We start from the raw sequence: 19,023 nt of genomic DNA on the forward strand, positions 1-19,023 counted from the left end.
GTGAAAGCCACGTTCGAGTATTCTTTTGAGAGAAGGTTACAAAATGGAAGAATGTTTGCTGAGATTCTCTGGTTCTCTTTCCAATTATTTAGTCGAAGGTTGTGTACGCCGTTCGTATCAAAGCGAGAGAAGAAAAATGAGACCATAAAGAACACCCGCAATTGACTTATTTATTCAGACAAAATGAGAGATGAGAGACGTGAGAGCGATAACCCAATCTACTCCATCATACAAGATAAAAGTTTTTTGCGAGATCAACCAGCCATTCCGAGTTCTCGGAGGACGATGGGGCACTCGGGGAGAGCTTCCTTCTTGAAGAAACCCAACGGGTTAGCGTGGCGGATGTTGGAGACGATGCCATTGTTCTTGGTGAGAAGGACACGGGCACGGCTACGCTCTCCATCCAGTGCGTTGCAGTCGGTGCGGGGGCTATTTAAGAGTTGCACCTCACATATGTCCTCCTCATGCTCGCCCGTCACTGCGATGTTGTAAGTCCCCGTCTCATCAGTTCGTCCCTCAACGCTGGCTGTAAGTAGGTGAGTTGATCGGTTGTGGCACGCTATCTTCACCTCAGCTCCTGCATTTCCAAAAACTTCCTTTTATAAATAATGGGGAAGAAAATACAACTGGGTGTTTGCTTCTTGATCGGATTGAGAAGAATTAGAAGAAGAAAGATTATATATGCACCTTCAATGTACTCGCTGATCCGGGTGACGAACCTGATGCGGCAGGTGTCACAGAACACCTTCCCCTCCACGTTGAGGACGTCCTCGCAGTGGACGGAGCTCACGAGGGCGAGGATGCAGAGGGAAGCAACAAGGACGACACTGCTCAACTTAGCCACCATGACTGCTCTGCTGCTTCTCTCTGGAGCCTGATTACTGTTGAGGGATCGTAAAGATGAGACGGTGAGGAATAAGAGAAGATGCTAGGATTTATACATCTACGAGAACCACAGTTGATGCCTTATTTTGGTTGATCCGTTATTTTTAGCCATGGTTAGTTTTTCCAAATGCTGGAAGATCGAGATTCATTACATCTGTTTTTTTCTGTTAATTTCTCTTCTTTGTTGGAAAGATTACAACTCAATTCTCCTAAAATAGAACTTACCATTGATTGCTTCTTCTGTAATGGTTAGATTTAAGAGTAGTTGTAGCATTTCTCGCTTAAACAGGCACTCTTCTCTCCCTATCAAATCTCTCTATAAAAATTTTAGACATAAAAATGCATATTGATGAATTTTCATTTCCAAAAACCTAGTAAATGATAAAATTTATGTATTTTAAACCCTTTTTTAAAATAGAACAAATTATGTCAAGGATTTTAGGTATTTTTATCATTAAGTAAATGGTATTAGTGGATTTTATTAAAAGGGTCAAAAGAAATAATTTTATCGAATAATGAATTTTAATGTAATATTATAAAATATAATAAATAAAATTTTGAGATAAAAGAATCATGTAGATACTATTCGTCTTTGTTCCTTCTCAAAGCTATCCAAGAAAAGAGAAGGAGATGGATTTAAAATAACTAGCTTTTGGAACTCATAATCTCATATGGGAAAATTGCAGCATGTTATTGAAAGATTCATCAGCAACTGGTAACAGTAATTTCATAATATCCAGAGCCTGCAACGCTTTGAACTCCTCACAACTCTTCAAAACAACGAACTACAACTGAGCAGCACTCGACATTGTATGCACCCATATATAATACTATATACAACATTCACACACGAGATATGATAATTGCATTCAAAAGGAGCAAGCAACGCTTACCCATTCCAGTATATGTGCAAGGAAAGAAAAGAAAGATTGGAGATCCATTTCTAGCTTGCTTCTGTAGAAAGAATCTCCAGCTCTGCCCACCAAAGAGGGGACAATCGTGGAGTTGCTCCATCAGGGCTCATACTTGTAATTTCTCTCAATCGGTTCACTACCTCTCTCATTGTTGACCTCTGCTTTGGGTCAGGATTTATACAGGCTCGTATCACCTTGCATAGTGCACTAGCTTCCTCCTCTTGAAAGGTTGTCAATGTTGGGTCCATCATAAGTCTCAACGGTTGAGCTCCATTCATGTAATCTGATGCCCAGTCAATCAGCGGCACCTCATTATCCGTGTATGGGAGCTTACCAGTCATCATCTCCAGTAATATTATCCCAAAGTTGTAAACATTACTCTCAAGATCTGAGGATGAGGATTCTAAGAGGCCAGAGTTTCCAGCTCTCATTTTAACAGCTGATGCAATGTTCAAAAATCCAAAATCTGCAATCTTGGCTGCAAAGTCATCAGTAAGGTAGATAACAGCTGAATGTAAGCTTTTGTGGCCAATGGGTGGATTCAGTTGGTGCATATGCTCAAGACAGTAAGCCATTCCCATTGTTATCCTCAATCTTGCAGGCCAGTCCAAGTGTTCAGCTTCTTTTACTGCAAGAACCAAAACAACCTGACTTTAGCTACTGATGTTTGGGACATGAGCACATCACAGTTGAATCCAAAATCTCTGTGATGTAATTTGCTTGAAGAAAATAAAATTTTGGAGTAAACAAACTAAACTTGACTACTATTAAAATTGTTATTTTATTTGCCTTCATATTGAAAAAAGACTAGCCATATCATGATGTTACCACGGTCCCCTCCCATAAATCCAGAGTTCACAGGAGTTATGTTTCAGAGAAGAATCTATAAGTAAAAGAAAATCAGAAATCTACTTGTTTTTTTCTCATCATACATCTATTTTACAAGTGATGAGGAAGGACTCATCACAGACGACAACCTAGCAACCAAGGTGGCAACTATCGCGCAAACTGGAGGACTCATTTACCAGAATATAGTTGAGATGAAGCTATCGTTGATTTTATCTCCTTCATTTTTTTCAAAAGAAAAGCAAAAAAAATCAAATGAGAAATCTTTTGGAAAGCATGTTGCACAAGCAACCAACATATTCTTATGACTTTATCCATCATATTTGGAGCAAAAGTGCAAGGACCAAAAGGAAAAGATAGCCGAGATAGGAATTTGATAAGGCAGAGTGGGATTGTCAAGGAGGATACTGTAAGGAGAGGAGCTATGATAAAATGCAGAGAATATATGCACACAATCATGTTAGACTCCTTTGGAGTACTATAAACTTGACAGCATGAATATCCTATGCAGAAAATTTTACTTAATCATGAGATACAAATTCTTAGGATAAATATCTGAACAAGAGAAATGACAATCCTAGTCAATAACTGAAAGAGTGAAACTCACCATGCAAATGTTCAAACAGTGTTCCATTGGGAGCATATTCAAAAACCATCATATGGGTGAATGGCTCCTCTTCTTCGCAGTACCCAAGAAGATTGACAAAATTCTTGTGGTTCAATTTTGACAATGTTTCAATCTGAACAAATACAAGACAATCTCTCAATCTGAATTATCAATACCAAGATCAACAGTTTAGCAACATTTGGATCTCTTTAGTAAATTAAAAATTTAACAACAATATTGAGCATGGAAAATGAAAATCTTGTAAGATTTTAAATATGGTTTCCCATTATAACACCCTCTAAATATCAAAGAGACATACTCAACATTTCATTACTTTTGTCAGCACATCTCAATTGTAAAATAATTTAAGTGAAAATGATTTTTTTAAAAAAATAGACTAAATTTTTTATATAAAATTTATGCAGTTATTTTCATATTTTCTCGTTTTCTCATACTTCTCTTAATTTTCAGTTGAAGTAATCAGGAAAGAGAATCAATTTTCACAAAAAATTTACAACAAGATATTTCTGGACAAATTTTCTAACAAACTAAATAAAAAAATAATATTCTCCTCTAAGCTGATCATTACCTGCTTCCTGAATTGAGCTTCTAAATGTTTTGACCACTCCTTTGGAGATGTTATTGAACTTGAAAGCACTGCAATTTCAACTCCACTTGAAAGCGTTCCTTTGTATAGAGTGCTATCAGGGGAAGAGCCAATTATGTTACTGAAATCCTCACAGGCTGTTTCAAGCTCTTGTCTCTTCAGCCTAGGTACACCTGTAAAAGAAAATCATAATTACAACTAATAAAATATTTTAAAAAGTAAGGCATCCATCTGAAGAGAGAGAAAACCTGTTACAAATGCTTTCTGCAACTGCCCACTTAATCCTGTAGCCCATGGTCTGACAGTAACCACCTTAGTTTTGCGGCAAAAGATAACAAAAATGGCTGAAATGCCAAGGAGAAAGGAGACTCCAACAGCTACAGATCCATAAACAACCCATGAAAACGTGTGACTTTGATGAGCTCCTCCAGAAGCAGAAGGACTATCTAAAGGGGAAAGTCGTGGTCCTCGTGAAAAGGAAGGCGAAATAGGTTTATTAATAGAAGGCTCTTGTGGAGAAGGAGAAGCAGGCTCAGAGTTTGATGCAGGTGCAGGTGCAGGTGCAGGTGCAGGTGTTGGTGAAGAATTGGGAGGAGTTGAAATAGAGGACAATGGTGAAGGCAAGGCCAGCGAGATGGAAGAAGATGCCGGAGATGGTGAAGGTGATGGTGATGGTGATGGTGATGGTGATGGGGCTGAAGAAGATGATCCAGTAAAATTAGTTTTATCCGTACGTTGTCCGAAGCGACTAATTGTGTCCTTCTCTTGCATTAATCTTCGTTTAGTCTGAGCAGCATCAATTTGGTCCATGACCCTATAAGAAATGGCAACAGTCACAAGATGAACAAGCAAAAGAAAAAAAAATCACAAACAAATTATTGAAGAGTGTTTTTAGATTTTCAGTTCCATTAATTTTTTTTCAAAACTATGGTCAGGTATGTTTCTGGTTGGCATGTGAGCCTACAAGGAGGGGCATGGTTACACAGATAAATCATCCTTTAGCATACACTATTTCTGCCAGACATTTTAGCATATATTTCTCAATGTCATTCTATTTTTTATTGTTCTGTCTTTTACTTCCATATCTTTGTAAAATTTCTACTTTTTTCTGCATAGTATAGAAATGGATATGAGGGAACAAAAACAAGAAACAAAAGCAAAGAACAAGGTCCCTACAAGTGTCTGTGAGCACAAGATAGAGAGAATCCAATTGCACATGGTTCTATTTCTGTTTTTCAGTATGATTCAGAGGTTCCAAAAGACAACTTGAACAAAAATACAAGCTCTCCTGTCGAAGACTGAATCTGAAGATACTGTAAAAAATATTTGTCAAGTCCAACAAAGTGTGATATGTTACATCTAGATGATTGCACAAAGATTAAATCCAATCTAAAAGTTTTAAGCTAATAGAAGAATCCTTCCCGTGATTACCAAACAAGTTCACATAGAAAAGGAATACATTGATTGCGCATGGTTGATTAGCCTGGAAAAGGAATACACTGATTGTGCACGGTTGAATAGTTTATATATTAGTTCTCTGAATGCAAAATAAATAAATAAAATATAGAAGTACCTAAGGATGGAGATATTATCCCACCATGTCTGCTTCTCAACATCAGACACAATCTCCGCCATGTGAAGCTCAGAATATACACTGAGCTCATATATTTGAGGGGTCACACCAACCAGAAACCTGTTATTGCTAATTATGCTGCAAGTAAATATAACACAAATAACAGTTAATAACTCAAAATAAAGAGATAAATGCAGACTTCTAATAATGCAGAAGACACAACTTACAGGTATTTAAGGGCTGGCATATCACTGAGGTTGAACAGAAGTGCTCCACTAAGATTATTTTTACCCAAATCCAACACTTCAAGCTCTCTCAATTGTCCTATTCCATCTGGAATGGGACCAGAGAAAGAATTGTTGCTCAAGATTCTGCAAGGAATGCAGACATTAGCGCTCTGATTTACTTGATGGCATGCCCCAAATCATGCCAATGACTAATTCCTCTAAACAGACAAGATTCCTACAAACCATTGCTAAAAAAGAAGATAGATATGACAAGTGGAAGATACTTGCACCATCAATCATCCTAGCTGTTTGGATATCTTGGTCTTACATCAAAGAAGATTGGTCTAATACAGTGATACTTGGTTATATTTGAGTTTCAATGCCATCAATTTAATTGAGTTAATAATAGAAGTGCACGGTTCACATTAAGGAATGCTTTTACATCCATGAAGGCCAACATTGGATTTTTTTCTCTTCACTTTCTCTATACCAGTAAGACTCTTAACCATCATAGTGAGCCCAAACATCAAGGTTTTCAATTCCAAATATATAAAGATGTAAGCTTTATGAAACCTGAATCTATATGAAATGAAAAGTATCTAATATCAAGTAGATACACCCCCACTCCCTCTCTCTCTCTCTCTCAAAAAAAAAAAATCAAGTTGAAAAGAAACACTCGAGTAAATATTCAGAAAGTAAAATTTATGGACTTGGATGTAGTGAGTTCCACATATAGAATCTAAAGCAAACTTACAGGCATTTGATATGACTAAGTTGCCACAGCTGAGGTGCCAATGTTCCTTCCAGATAGAGACTGTTCAAATTCCTGCAGGAAGATCAAATATTAGATTTCAAAAAAACAATGGAAGATATGACCATAACCAATTCTCAGAATTGAGAGTAGAACAAGAAATAAAATAACACCTCTAAGACTTTGTCAATAAAACTTGGCAACAATAGTCAATAAAAGTTAAACCTTTGTCTCAAGCATAACAAATTACCAAGATGTCAACAAACCCATACAAAGCAATATATCTTTCAGAAAATTATAGAAACCGCTTCCCTGAAGGTTCTTACAAAAAAGGCAATTTCAAGCACATTTCAAAAAACTATTGATGCTTCATGTTTCTTTAGGATTTAGATCGTCTTAAAAAGTGTACTTTCTGGTGGAATAGAGAAAACAGAATACAGTGCACCATCTTCACATATGAGAATCCAGATGTTGATTTGCGATAGGGTCATAGCCTGAATAAACAAGAAAAGACCATTACTTCTGGCAGTTCCATTAAGAGAAACAACTGAATGGAATCTGTTATCTTTTCTAACCATCAATAATCTATTATTATGATAAAATGGAGAAAATTAGGACCATCAATATGGGGTGGTTCTAAGGCCCTGCAACACCAAGTGATATCTGAAACTTTCAATTTGTGGCTGCAATATTGTGCATGAAAACTAGTTGAAGGCTACAGTAAAATCATCTTTCCAAAAAAGCATATAGGCAACCTTTGTCAAATTCAATTACCTAAGTGCTCATACCACATCAAATTACATGATAACAGCAATGTAGTTCTGCATTCATATGAGATCCATTCTGTTTAAAAAATTTATATTCTTAAATTTTAAACAAGTGGCTACATCTGCAACAGGTGAGAGTCAGTATGGAATGGAAAGGAAGCACATACATGTGGCTTAATCCCTGATTGAAATATAAAAACCATGACCAAGTGCCTGACAGTTTCAAACTCTTCATAAATCTTGCAGGCTCATAGGAGACAGGCATGCTAAAAGTCATAAAATCCAGAAAAAAAAAAGTGATGCATAATTATATCAAACCAGCACTTTCTCAAGCCATGAATAAGATCTGACCTTGTCATCAATTTTAGCAGACGACTAAGAAATTTTTATAACCTTCATTAGCGGCAAGCAAAGTTTCACCATGTCAATCATTTGCTTATCATTAAGGTTAAATCACTAGTTTGGTTCTATTTCCTCTTCTTGTCGTTGCTGTCCATATTTTTCACACTCTCAGTTCCAAGGTAGACCGTGGGATGAGTTTCTACAACTTGGTGAGTTGGCTCCATGATGCTTTATCAATTGAAAACAATTGGAAAGATGGCCTAAAGGTAGTGTCATCCTCAAGTTCCGGCACATAATTCAACATCATTCTCATGTGAAGTTTTTCCCAGCAAGTTAATTTAGCCATCAGCATCTCTTGCTTTCTGTCAATTATCCAAATTCTTTAGCGAACTATATAAAAGCTCCAAACAGACCGATACACGTTTTTAACAACATTCTAAGGATGAAAGATTTACTTACAAAGTTACAACGTTGCCGTTGAAGCACCCAACTCCGAACCAAGAACAGGGATCATCACCAGCACCCCAACTAGACAAAGCGCCAAAAGGATCTCTCTCGATGCGATCCCGGAAACTTAATAGTGCCCAACCTGAGACCGGAACCACTTACCATGAAAATCCCGTCATACCCAATAAAACTGAAAATTGAAACCCAAAAGTAACGGAGGAAGAAAAGGCAACCTTCAGAATTGAGCGATCGGCACTGAAAAAAACTCTGCAACAGCAAAGAAAAACCAAGAAAAACTCTATATGTTTCCATCTATTCTCCAAAACATGAACTTCTTCTCTTCTCTCCGATCAAATAAACTCAAATAACCACCACAGGCATGCAACCAGCCGGACTTCTCACGACTCCAAGATTGAACAGGTTAGCAAGTTGGCAAGGGATGTGAGTTCCTGTACAGAAAAATTCAACACGGAAATGGGTTTGCAGCAGACCATAGGAATTCTAACTGTGCAGACCTTTTCAAAGCTGTATTCCTCCTCCCTTCTCTCTCTCTCGCGTGGGCTAAAGTAAAAACAAGTGAGATAGCTGCTCCTGTAGTTGCATTCATTTGACGCGTTTATGAGCTCTTCTTCCTACAGAGTATTTAAATTACAGCCGACCTCAATCACGTGGCGGCGAGAGAGGTCATGTGAGTGAAGCGTGTAATGGGCATTTTAAGGTGGGATTGTTTAATCACAGGGAAGAATTTTTTGAAAAGGTGTGAAATGGGGCATTTCCAGAGGTTGATCGATCCATGTCGCCGTCTCCAACAAGCTTTTCTGTTGTTTGCTGTTTACCATATCTTGGTTTATTGGGTTTTGTTGGAAATGAAGAAATTACCTGGAAGCCTCCCTGCTCTTCGATTATCTTGAATTTTCAGTTATAGAGCTCAGCTTCAAGACCACGGTATGGGTGAGTTGACCCAATCGCAGCTGTTGGACAACCAACTTACTGACCTTTTCGGAAGCTTGAGACTTGAGATTAAACTAAAGAATCAATTTTTTATATTGAACTTGGAAAGCGTAGGGATGAATTGGATCTCCTTTTCATAGAACTCCAAATTTTCCAAAAAAAAAAATCAAAACATCTCTGAAAACCTCAAACAAAGGTTCCAGGCAGGCCAACACACTGATTGGGAATTTTATATGTATTTTCATATATTATCATTTTTCTTGTATTTTTTTTATGAATTATGGTATAAGTTTGACATCTATCTGTCTACCTTCATTATAAAAAAGAATTATTTACTTCACGTATCAACAGGTTCAACCACCGACTTTTTTTTCTTCTGTTATCTCTATGAGAGAGGAAATAGATGAAAAATATAGTTTCTCTTGTTTGGATAAATGTGAAAAATAATATTACCTACGTGATGTAAATTAGGGAAAGGCTAAGAGTGAGATCAGCTCTCAAGCCAACCCATGTGATGATTGAATGAACTATTAACTTATAATTGCCAAACACATGGTCTCAAGCTTATAAAATTAAGGTAATTTTGACCTCTAATAATGTTAAGCAAAATAAAAGCCTAGACACATGTATTTTTATTTTTGTCACCAATAATATTATTTATATTTTATTATTTTATTATTTTGTTCAAAGCAAAGGAGCTTGAGACTTGAGTTTTATGGTTTCTTTATCATTATTTCTTGATATTATTATAAGGAGATACAATTGGACTGGGGACACCAACTCTTCCATAAGCTTAAATGATGCATCATAAAATGTTCCATTTAGAAAGAAAAAGTTAAGAAAGCTGGCCTCTTCAATGAAAAATATTTCTTCTTATCATAATTAATTGATTTCAGTTTAGTCTCAATTCAGTTGGCTTACCATTAATGATTGAGAGAGAAAAAGAAAAATAAGTGAAAACGGAGAAACGTGAAAGTTATCTTCCGTCATTTTTAGACTGGGTTAATTACTTCACTCCCTTAAAATATAAATTAATCTTAACAAAATATTTTTTTAAGAGAAAGACGAAAGTGATTTTATATGTTGAATGATTAATCTAAAAAAGTTTGGTACTATTGAAGAACAAATATAAAAGAATCTTACATGACTCTTATGGAAAGAAGCCTCATGGGAAAAAGGTTCAATCAAGGAAGAAATTTAGAATTGTTAGACTTCTACTTTATCAGAGTTATTTAATTATTATAGAAATTATACTTTAAGTGTAATTGCGATATGGGTAGTTAAATATTTTAACTCGAATTATATGTATATTTTTATTATAAATAGATACCTAATGTACTTAATTTACATCAATAAATGAATTATTGTACTTCTCTAGAAATTCAACATAGTATCAAAATCAAGTTTTGTTAGTTAACTCAACCAACCCATAGAGAAAATGTATCCTTTTTCTTATCTTTCATCTCTATTAGTTTTTGTTTTAATTTATTTTCTTTTTAGTTTTTTTCTTTCCCAACACTTATTTCTTCCTTGAAATTTGCACTATCATAACACATTTTTAATATTGCAAATTATATATTTTTGAAAGATCAACGAGTCTAGTTTCCAATGTAAAAAAAAATTGGTCAATCGAATTTTTCTAAAAGGAGAAATCAACATCTGAAGCAGCAAAAAACTTCATTGTTTTCAGACGTTTTATATCATCGAGAACAAGAATTTATATTGAGAAATATATATCACAAGATAGCTCTGTGAGTTTATTTTCAACCCAATAGGCTGTTTTCTCAATTTGATGTTTTCAAAGAGCTAAAGCCATTTGTTCCTCTTTTTTTAGTTGCTAGTTTTATTTTGACAGGTATCCTATTTGTTTTCAAACTATAGTACAAGTCTTTACCAATGTAAATCCTTTTTACTAGTCTTCTAAGTTTTTTTATCCCTTTTTTGTGTTAAGACTGGTCACTTTGATTAATCTATTAATTATAAGCGCTTCCTTATTTGCACTTCCTTTCAGTTGAAGTATGAGTGCTACTATCTGTAAAGAACAGGAGCATCCCCAATATCCAATGTGAGTCAAGTCTTTTCACCATCAAAGTGGTGAATTTTTTAACTATCCTTAAATTGTGAATAGTCTCATTTTTTGTACCTTGAAATTGGGTATTTTTCGCTTTTAAAATTGAGCATAATTTTTTAAAAACTTTGACACTTTTTTACCGGTATATGGACTTTTGTTGACTAGAGTTATTTTTCTTCTCACATACTTATTTGTAAGTTGGGGGTCTTTTTGTTCTTTTTTTCCCTATATTGATTAGGAAAAGTATAAGAAAAAAATATTTTATTCCACATGGTGTGGATAATTTTATGTGATTAGAATATTTTAAGGGAGAGAACAAGAAGAAGAATTTTTCAACCAAAGAAGTTTGAAGCTTGAGAATTTTTTTCTTTACAAGCTGAAGCTACATTCTTGAGCTCGAGGGGGAGTGTTGAAGAATAAATATAGAAAAGTCTTATATAACTCTAATGGACATGAGTATTATGAGAAGAAGATTCAACCAAGGAAGAGTTATTTACTTGGTGCAAAACTTATCTATGTATGTAGTTAAATTTAACTCAGATTCTCTATATTCTCTATGTTGCGTACTTAATTTCTATCAGTCAATGACGAATTACTTTCCTTCCCCAAAAATTCCAAAAAAAAAAAAAATCCTTTCCATTTTAAGTGATGGGAGAGAAAGAGGATAAGTAGTGGCCTCCTTTCTCAATAAAGTGTTGTAGGGTAGTAAATTCTGGTGCCTTTGTCTTACATCTGTTGAGTGGGATCTATCTATGTGGCTACTAGATTCCATTCTAAAAAGCTCTTTTCACTCACCATTTCTCCCTTCTTGCTGCAACTTGATGATTTTCATTAGTTATCTGTTCTTCAACCAACAACTACTAGTCCTTCCTAACCATCAAACAAAATGCAGCCTTCAATCATAAAAAGCCAAGTGTTCAGCATCAGTTTCAGTGTTTCTCTTTTATTTAATTTGTTCTACCAGTCTCTTTTTCTAAATGACAGTCTTGTTTGGGCACCCTATTCCTTTCGTAATCAGAGTAATATAAAAGCTTCTGAGGTATCGCACTATACTAAGTGCCTAACTCATTAATGTTGAAATTTTTTAGCTCAGCTTCATTTAGTCTGGTAAAACTAAAGCAATAAATCATGGTCAATAAGAAGTTTTGTTGAGGTGAAAGCTGGGAGTGATCAGAAGGTAAATCTAATTCTAGTCTTAGATTGAGAAGAAGGTATTGGGATCTTCTGTTACTGCTGAAAGTAATCACAATAATGAAAGATAAGAAGCCCCTTTTTCTTGACTTATAAGCTTAATGTCCAGAGGCAACTGACTCCTCTCTGCCTCTTACCTTGGATCTTCTGTTACTGCTGAAAGTAATCACAATATGAAAGATAAGAAGTCCTTTTTTCTTGACTTATAAGCTTCATGTCCAGAGGCAACTGACTCCTTTCTCCCTCTTACCTTTTCCTTCTCTGATAGGTATGTTTTTTCTGTGTGAAAACTATAGCAGCAGGGCATCAATCTTTGTCCATCACCCATTTGGTTATTCTGCTGCAATCTGTATAGCAATGATTCAAAGTTGCAACTACAAACAACGAGAATAAAGAAAGAAGACAAGAAAGAGAAAAAAGAAAAAGAAATTGGGATAGTGGGAATAAAATGGGGCCAAAGTCATAATCAGAGTGCAGATGTCACTAGCTTTTCTTTTCTTGAGGTGGCTGTTCTTTTCTTTTATATTGTCTTAGCGTAGCTTTGATGCAAAGACATAAGTCTTCTTCTTCCCACTGGTGGTTTCTCTAGTTGACATCTTACAAAACCATTTTACCAAATTAAACAATCTTTTTTCTTTTTTGTTTGTATGAGTTGATATTAGCTAATGTAAAATTTTGCCTATTCTAGATAAACAAGTAATGGAAAAAATTCCTGCCAACAAGAAATCTTTTCTTCTTGAGCCATGTATGTAAGCATGAGTTCAAATGAGGGTCCATCACAGGGAGACAAGGCTAAACAGCTAACACTTTCTGTATTCATTTTTCAGTTCTCTTGAACCTCAATACTTTTTGAGGTGGGTGAGTTGGGTGAGGTGAGAAAGACCAGATTACAATTGATTAATTTGCAAAAGAACAAAGACCAGAGCTAAAGCCAATGAAAAACTAGAAGTGCGAGAAATCAATGAAGGTATTGAGCGCAGGGAAGATTAAAACTGACATGGCAGACAGGGCAAGGCAAAGTAGTGAATGTGAGAGCTGCGAGTCTGCAACACCAACCAAAAAAGAGCCGAATTGGTGATGCTCATTAACAACAACCTGCGCCATAAAAGCCAGCCAACTGCTGGCATTTAATCGAACAGTGGCTTTGCATCATCTTTCCGAACAGCATTCGTTGTGTACAATACAAACTCAGCTACTGGAACTCCTCTGAACCAGGAAGTGACCGGTGGAAGAGACGTAGCAGCAAAGCATAGAAGCCCAAAGAAATTTCAAGCTTGCTCCACGAACGTAAAATCACTTGGTTAAGGCTAGTAAATTCACTTTACTCAGCTCTCTCACTCTTGCTTTGCTCATTCTGCCTTCTCACTCTTGCATTTGGATGTAATAAAATTAAGTATTTGTTTTAAATATTTTATTTTAATATATTTAATTAAAAAATCTTATGTCAATTTTTTTTGTTTATTAATTTAAACAAGTTGAAATTTATCTTTGTTTATTAAAATAATAGTTAAATAAATTTATCGTATAAATCTATCAGAGTAATTTTATATAGTAAAATATTTTCTCTTTTATTTATATAAATTCATGATTTTAATATTATATTTTATTTCTAATTTAAGAGTGAGAATTTAGATATTAAAAAATTAAAAATTTGATAAGTATTTGGATATTAAGAAAATAAGTATTTTTTATCATTTTATATTTATATATTTAATTAATAAATAAATAAATTTTAAAAATTATTTATTAATTTAAAATAAGTTTAAATTATTTTAAAATTATATTAATTTAAAATTATATTAATTTAAAATTAGTTAATATTTATTTTATATTAGTCAAATAAAACTATCTGAAATAAATTTTAAATATATTCAATCAACTTTATATAATAAAATATTTTTGTATTTATATAAAATTATTATTTTTAATATTATATTTAATGCCTATTTTAAGAGTGAGAATTTAAATATTGTAAAGTAACAATTTGATTAAAATTAAGGATTTGTTTTAATTATTTATTAATTAAAAACAAGTTAAAAATATATTTTTGATTAGTTAAATAAAACTATCTTATAAAATTAAATCTATAAAATTAATTTTGTATAATAACATTTTTATTTACATAAATTATGGTATTTAATATTATATTAAATTAATATTTTAAGAGTGAGTTTAGATATTAAAAAGTAACAATTTGATTATGTAAAATTTGTTTAAGTATTTTATTTTTATATATTTAATTAAATAAATAAATTTAATTTAATTATTTATTAATTCAGACAAGTTAAAAACTATCTTAACTTATTAATAGAAAAAATAATAAAAATATCATATAAAATTTAAATTTATTAAATTAAATTATCATATGAACACCTTTTTAAGTTAGTTTAGTCATAGGAACAGCTCATATGTCACATTTAAGGCAAGGGTAAACTTTTGGCTGTTACCCTCTTCGTCACTTCATCCAGATAAGCTTGCAGTTTATTAAACTCAGAACCCAACTGGTGCAAGACACTTTCTTTGTCATTTCATCGAACACCTGCAACAAAACTTGGGTTTCTATTAATTTAGCTTACTCATTACTATATACTTAAATCTCTTTGAAGCCTTCTTCCCCATCATTCAGCAGAAAGGCTCCAACAAGTTCCCACCCCAACCGGCGAACTTACGATGCGACATCGTTCAATTTAAAAAGAAGATCAGAGTCTGAGTGCGCATCAAGAAACCGTGTAAAAACAGCACAAAAGCTTGCAGCTTCTTTTTTAAATTCGATGATCATCAGGTCCCGTTCTCTTTTTCTTGTCTCCGGAAACGGCCAATGGAAGAGAACAAGAATGATACCAATAGCGCAAGAGTCTTTAACTTTTGGGCTCTCCCCACTTTCTCAACGAGCCGAAACTTTTACCAAGACTTATATTGGATAGAATGTACAGTGAAAGAGAAGGGAAAGCTTCTTCTTTTTTTTTTCATTTAGATGGAATGAGTTTAGTTTTCGGACTCTGTGAAAACTGGTATCAATCTTGAATAGGAGCACAGAAGATGCAGAGTTTGATTCGGTTGTGAGGACTCTTTAAACCATATAAAAATAGCTGCATGAAAATAAAATCAAATAGGGTTTGACAGTGAAACCCAGGGCCAACCGAGCTTCGCTCGGAGATCTTTCTACGTTGAACTCTTGAGAGACAACTGGTAGGGAGGGCGAAGTGAAGTGATGATATCTCCTGCAATTTATAATGTAAGAATCTCCTAGGAAAGATTTCCTTTCGCGGAAGTGTCTCAGCTCAGTGGAGATGCTGAAAACACATACCAGGGACATTGCAAACAACTAGTAGCTAAAACATCATCTAGTAAAAGCTTCTTATCAAAGGCATTGAATAGATAATTGATCATCGACAAACACGATCCAAATCCATGATTGGCGCCACTGCTTTCTCTGTTTCCAATTTCTAGTTTCATGCAAATAGTTTCATGGTTGTTTCTTCAATAGATTCAGGGTTTTCTGGAACAGAAAAGATTGCAGAGACCATAAGCTTTTCTTGAATCAACTCGAATCCAATCAATTACTCCAAATAACAAGCATGTTTGTTTTCATTAACAAATCATGGTGAATCTGTGCAGGTTACAAAGTTATAACAGGGTTAGATATGATTGAATACAGATTGGATGTGTATGCATGATTGAAAAGAATTATGTTATCTAAACTATTCTCTCTCTATCTCCAAGCAGAGACCTTCACCAATGGAGTCCCTCTCCATTCTAAAACCATTTCGTTCCCTTTCTCTCCTGCAATCTTCACCGTGTAAGGGCCTCTCCCTCTCACCATCTCCATCGCTTCCTGCAACACGTCGTTGCTCAATCTCCATGTCTCCAATTCTATGGGCGGGCCAAAGTAGGCTTCCCTGGTCTCTTCCCACTTGTCGAAGCATGCAAGAGAAGAGATGGAGGGAACGACGAATAAGCTTTCCATTGTGATTCTTGCATCAGATAGCTCCGAAGGAAAGTGCCACTCCATTGATTCGAGCAAAGCACTGAAATGTTGCAGACATCCATCAAAGTGTCTGCCGAATCGGATTTCGTTTCCGATACTCGTGTCCAACCCATCTCCATTTCCGAAAACTATGATCCCGCTACCAGTAGATATGATTTTGTTGGAGTTGAGATTAGATAGAATCTCCTTACCCAGTTTCTGAAAATTCCATACATGGGTTGTATTTTTATGTCTCTTCTTGCCCATTTGAGGGAGATCCGTCATGCAGTTGAAGACCATCCACTCTTTTCTTCCTCCTCTCTTCTTGATCCTTTTTTTCTCTGCCGCGAGCTCTTCCATGTCCATCTCGTCCACTGTTATTCTAAATCCTCGACTGCGTGAGAACTCAAGAAGGTTCCTCTGTGTTTCCTGGAAGCTCCACTGAAGGTGATCTTCGTTCGTATTCTCCCTAAATCTTATCGACGTGATCCGTAGCAATCGTCCACGTCCCACGGCCTCGATCAAGGGAGGCCACTGGAGCCCTTCTCGCATGTCAAAATCAACGATGTGGACGATTTCAGTGTCCACTGGAATGGATTCGAGAATGGTCCCGTTGGCTACGAAGTGAGCCAACCGACCGTAAGGGCAGATGTCGTAGAAGGCCCTGAACGCGGGCTTGTAGTTCTTACTCGATTCTTGATTCAGGTGGTTCCTCTGTTTGCCAGAGTTGCGGAACAAGTAATAACCGAAACGATTCAGGGAGGCGCCTGTGGGGGTAACCATTTGACAGATTCGTCTCACGATCACCTCTCCCAATTCGAAGAATCTTTTGTCCATGGCGTCCCCGTGAGCTTTGAGCAGATTCAGAATCGCTGAATGCTTGACAGTTTCAGTGAACAATTCGGGAAAGACGACTGGAATACTCAGGTTGATTATTTGGTTGGAGGAACAAGCTGTGCTGGACTCTGTTGATGGGCTCATGCTTATTCCTTCTTTCACAGCAGAAGCTGGGAACGATATCGTCTGATCCATCGACTGGCTCATACTTCCTTCGTCGTTCAAGGATAGATATTCTGAAGTAAGAGTGTCCACCGATTCACTCACATCTCCCTTCTCCTCTGTTTGCGAGCGATGGGCGTTTGAGAAAACGTCAAACTCATCCAAATCAAATGAAAATTCTCCTAGAGGGCCGATACTTTCAATATCCGACACAGCAGCAGTGAACATGATATCCCCGCGGGGATAAGAGAAGCAAGGGATTGAACAAAAGTCAGGGGAATCCCCTGAGGAGTCGAGTGAAGAGGAGAATTGAAAATCACTAACCTCGACCGGTCCATGTGTGTCGAAATCAATGAAACAGTAATCAACCCACGAAGGCTGAGCAAGAAACTGTGAATCCATCATCATTATTGTGCAGAAAAAGAACTGAATATAAAGAAAGATCAGAGAACAAGAAGAAAGGGAAGAAGATCACAGGGAAGAGAGGATATTTGAGTTTATATACAGGTTGGAGGGCACAAAAGAAGACAAAAACATTAGAGAAAGATAATAATTGAGAACAGGAGACTATCCTTTCTGATATTCAATTCCGAGTAACCCAACTAGTTCTGAAACCAAGGTCATACGGGTCTTCATCCCTTATCTCTAACCAAATTATGTAAAACAAAATAGAAATCAAGCTGCCATGAACACCTTCAATCAGCAATATTAAATACCCATTTCACTTTCACAGCAATTCCTCTGGTGCTCGTTTAACGAACTTTGTTGGATTGTTTCCGTGGCCGTCGAGCCCAAAAGTAGCTGCGGGGAGTAATTATTTTAGTAACATAGGAGTTCTACTAAATTTCTTATCTTAGCTTAGTTTGGTGAGTTTGCAAGCAAATTAGTAACTAAGAATCAAATTTTATACAAAGTAGTGTCACATGCAACAGGGTCCAAATCCCACAAACATCATCTACAATTGAAGAAGCTATTTCTTGACATTTCCACCCAAACATCAGAAAAAACAAAGAAGGAGAAAGGGAATTGTGAAGTGCAAAGTTAGTGTTTCCATTCACATGCAATCGATGGCCTGACACAGTGAAGCATGAGCCACATAATAAACCTTCCCTGTCTTCCACCATCCACCCCCCACCCCCCACCACCTGCCTCCTACTCCCTTCTTTTAACGAATGAAATTATGTAAGTATTCCCTGCTCTATGTGACCCTGCAACCACCTTCACATGCCTGGCTCCCTCCTTTTCATCATGTCCTTATCTTTGTCTCACTTTCCACTTAGTGACATGCACATGAAAATGACAATTCTTGAGAAAGCTACACTTGCCCAAAGATAGTCAGTCAGTCAGTCAATCACCCTCCCTAATACTCCTCATTCATCCATTACTGTTTCCTTTAAGATAAAGAGCAGTTTTGGTTTTCTATGCACATTCCCACATCAATATTCTATTAGCATTGGAGAGCATAAATGAATGAATTGATTTCCAGAACTAAAAAATGAGAATTACTCAGATGACACATTTTAAAACTAGATTTGAGTGAGAAAAGGTCGTCAAGATGAGCTGTTCCTTGGATTAGTTAAATATGTCCAAGACCAAGAAAATCTAAAACAAAGTTAACATCTAATTGCCCACATAGGCCTTTTCACAAACAGTTTCAAGGTGGAAGAAATAGGTAAAGTTATGGGGATATAACACAGAATTGAATGAGAATTTAAGCTGTCAAAATGCTCATCTGTACTTGGATGGTGGTAAGGACTGATATTAACAGATGCTATATGAGAAAGAGAAATTGGCAAGCCTTTAATAAACTACCTTTGTTAAGGGTAGGTTTCAATTTCTTCTCCCAAGTATGCTTGAGCTACTGAAGACATGATACAC

General features: G+C 35.8%; 3 protein-coding genes across 4 annotated transcripts; all 3 read right to left on the reverse strand.

Moving 5' to 3' along the window:
- Nucleotides 1-254: 254 nt before the first annotated feature.
- LOC137965351 (anther-specific protein LAT52-like) lies at nt 255-847 on the reverse strand. Its single transcript, XM_068811659.1, has 2 exons — nt 688-847; nt 255-577 (listed from the first exon to the last, which is right to left on the reverse strand). The coding sequence occupies exons 1-2, from the start codon at nt 845-847 to the stop codon at nt 255-257; spliced, it is 483 nt and encodes a 160-aa protein (XP_068667760.1).
- Nucleotides 848-1,555: 708 nt separating this feature from the next.
- LOC137965967 (inactive receptor-like serine/threonine-protein kinase At2g40270) lies at nt 1,556-8,787 on the reverse strand. Of its 2 annotated transcripts, none has more exons than XM_068812385.1 (9): nt 8,200-8,787; nt 7,979-8,108; nt 6,414-6,485; nt 5,660-5,803; nt 5,457-5,570; nt 4,108-4,673; nt 3,842-4,032; nt 3,253-3,385; nt 1,556-2,427 (listed from the first exon to the last, which is right to left on the reverse strand). In XM_068812385.1, the coding sequence occupies exons 1-9, from the start codon at nt 8,276-8,278 to the stop codon at nt 1,829-1,831; spliced, it is 2,028 nt and encodes a 675-aa protein (XP_068668486.1). In that variant the 5' UTR covers nt 8,279-8,787; the 3' UTR covers nt 1,556-1,828. The 2 variants fall into 2 exon arrangements, with proteins under 2 accessions (XP_068668486.1, XP_068668485.1); XM_068812384.1 differs by having other exon boundaries at nt 5,433-5,570; nt 8,200-8,785.
- Nucleotides 8,788-15,891: 7,104 nt separating this feature from the next.
- Nucleotides 15,892-17,553, reverse strand: LOC137965353 (protein NODULATION SIGNALING PATHWAY 2-like). The gene has a single exon (XM_068811660.1). The coding sequence runs from the start codon at nt 17,551-17,553 to the stop codon at nt 15,892-15,894; it is 1,662 nt and encodes a 553-aa protein (XP_068667761.1).
- Nucleotides 17,554-19,023: the final 1,470 nt, after the last annotated feature.

Source organism: Aristolochia californica, unplaced genomic scaffold, assembly GCF_029961685.1.
Source record: "Aristolochia californica isolate CCGP_79_NKW_82.1479 unplaced genomic scaffold, dmAriCali1.0.hap1 SCAF_5, whole genome shotgun sequence".
In the NCBI taxonomy this organism is placed as follows: Eukaryota; Viridiplantae; Streptophyta; class Magnoliopsida; order Piperales; family Aristolochiaceae; genus Aristolochia; species Aristolochia californica.

What these genes read in the sequence shown, in the direction of transcription:
- LOC137965351 (XM_068811659.1), bottom strand. Translation starts at nt 847, where the DNA reads ATGGTGGCTAAGTTGAGCAGTGTCGTCCTTGTTGCTTCCCTCTGCATC. An exon ending in GATCAGCGAGTACATTGAAG is followed by an intron (nt 578 to 687) that starts GTGCATATATAA and finishes TTGGAAATGCAG; the next exon opens with GAGCTGAGGTGAAGATAGCG.
- LOC137965967 (XM_068812384.1), bottom strand. Translation starts at nt 8,278, where the DNA reads ATGGAAACATATAGAGTTTTTCTTGGTTTTTCTTTGCTGTTGCAGAGT. An exon ending in ATGCCAGCCCTTAAATACCT is followed by an intron (nt 5,571 to 5,659) that starts GTAAGTTGTGTC and finishes ATTTACTTGCAG; the next exon opens with CATAATTAGCAATAACAGGT. An exon ending in ACTGTTTGAACATTTGCATG is followed by an intron (nt 2,428 to 3,252) that starts GTGAGTTTCACT and finishes TGGTTCTTGCAG; the next exon opens with TAAAAGAAGCTGAACACTTG.
- LOC137965353 (XM_068811660.1), bottom strand. Translation starts at nt 17,553, where the DNA reads ATGATGATGGATTCACAGTTTCTTGCTCAGCCTTCGTGGGTTGATTAC.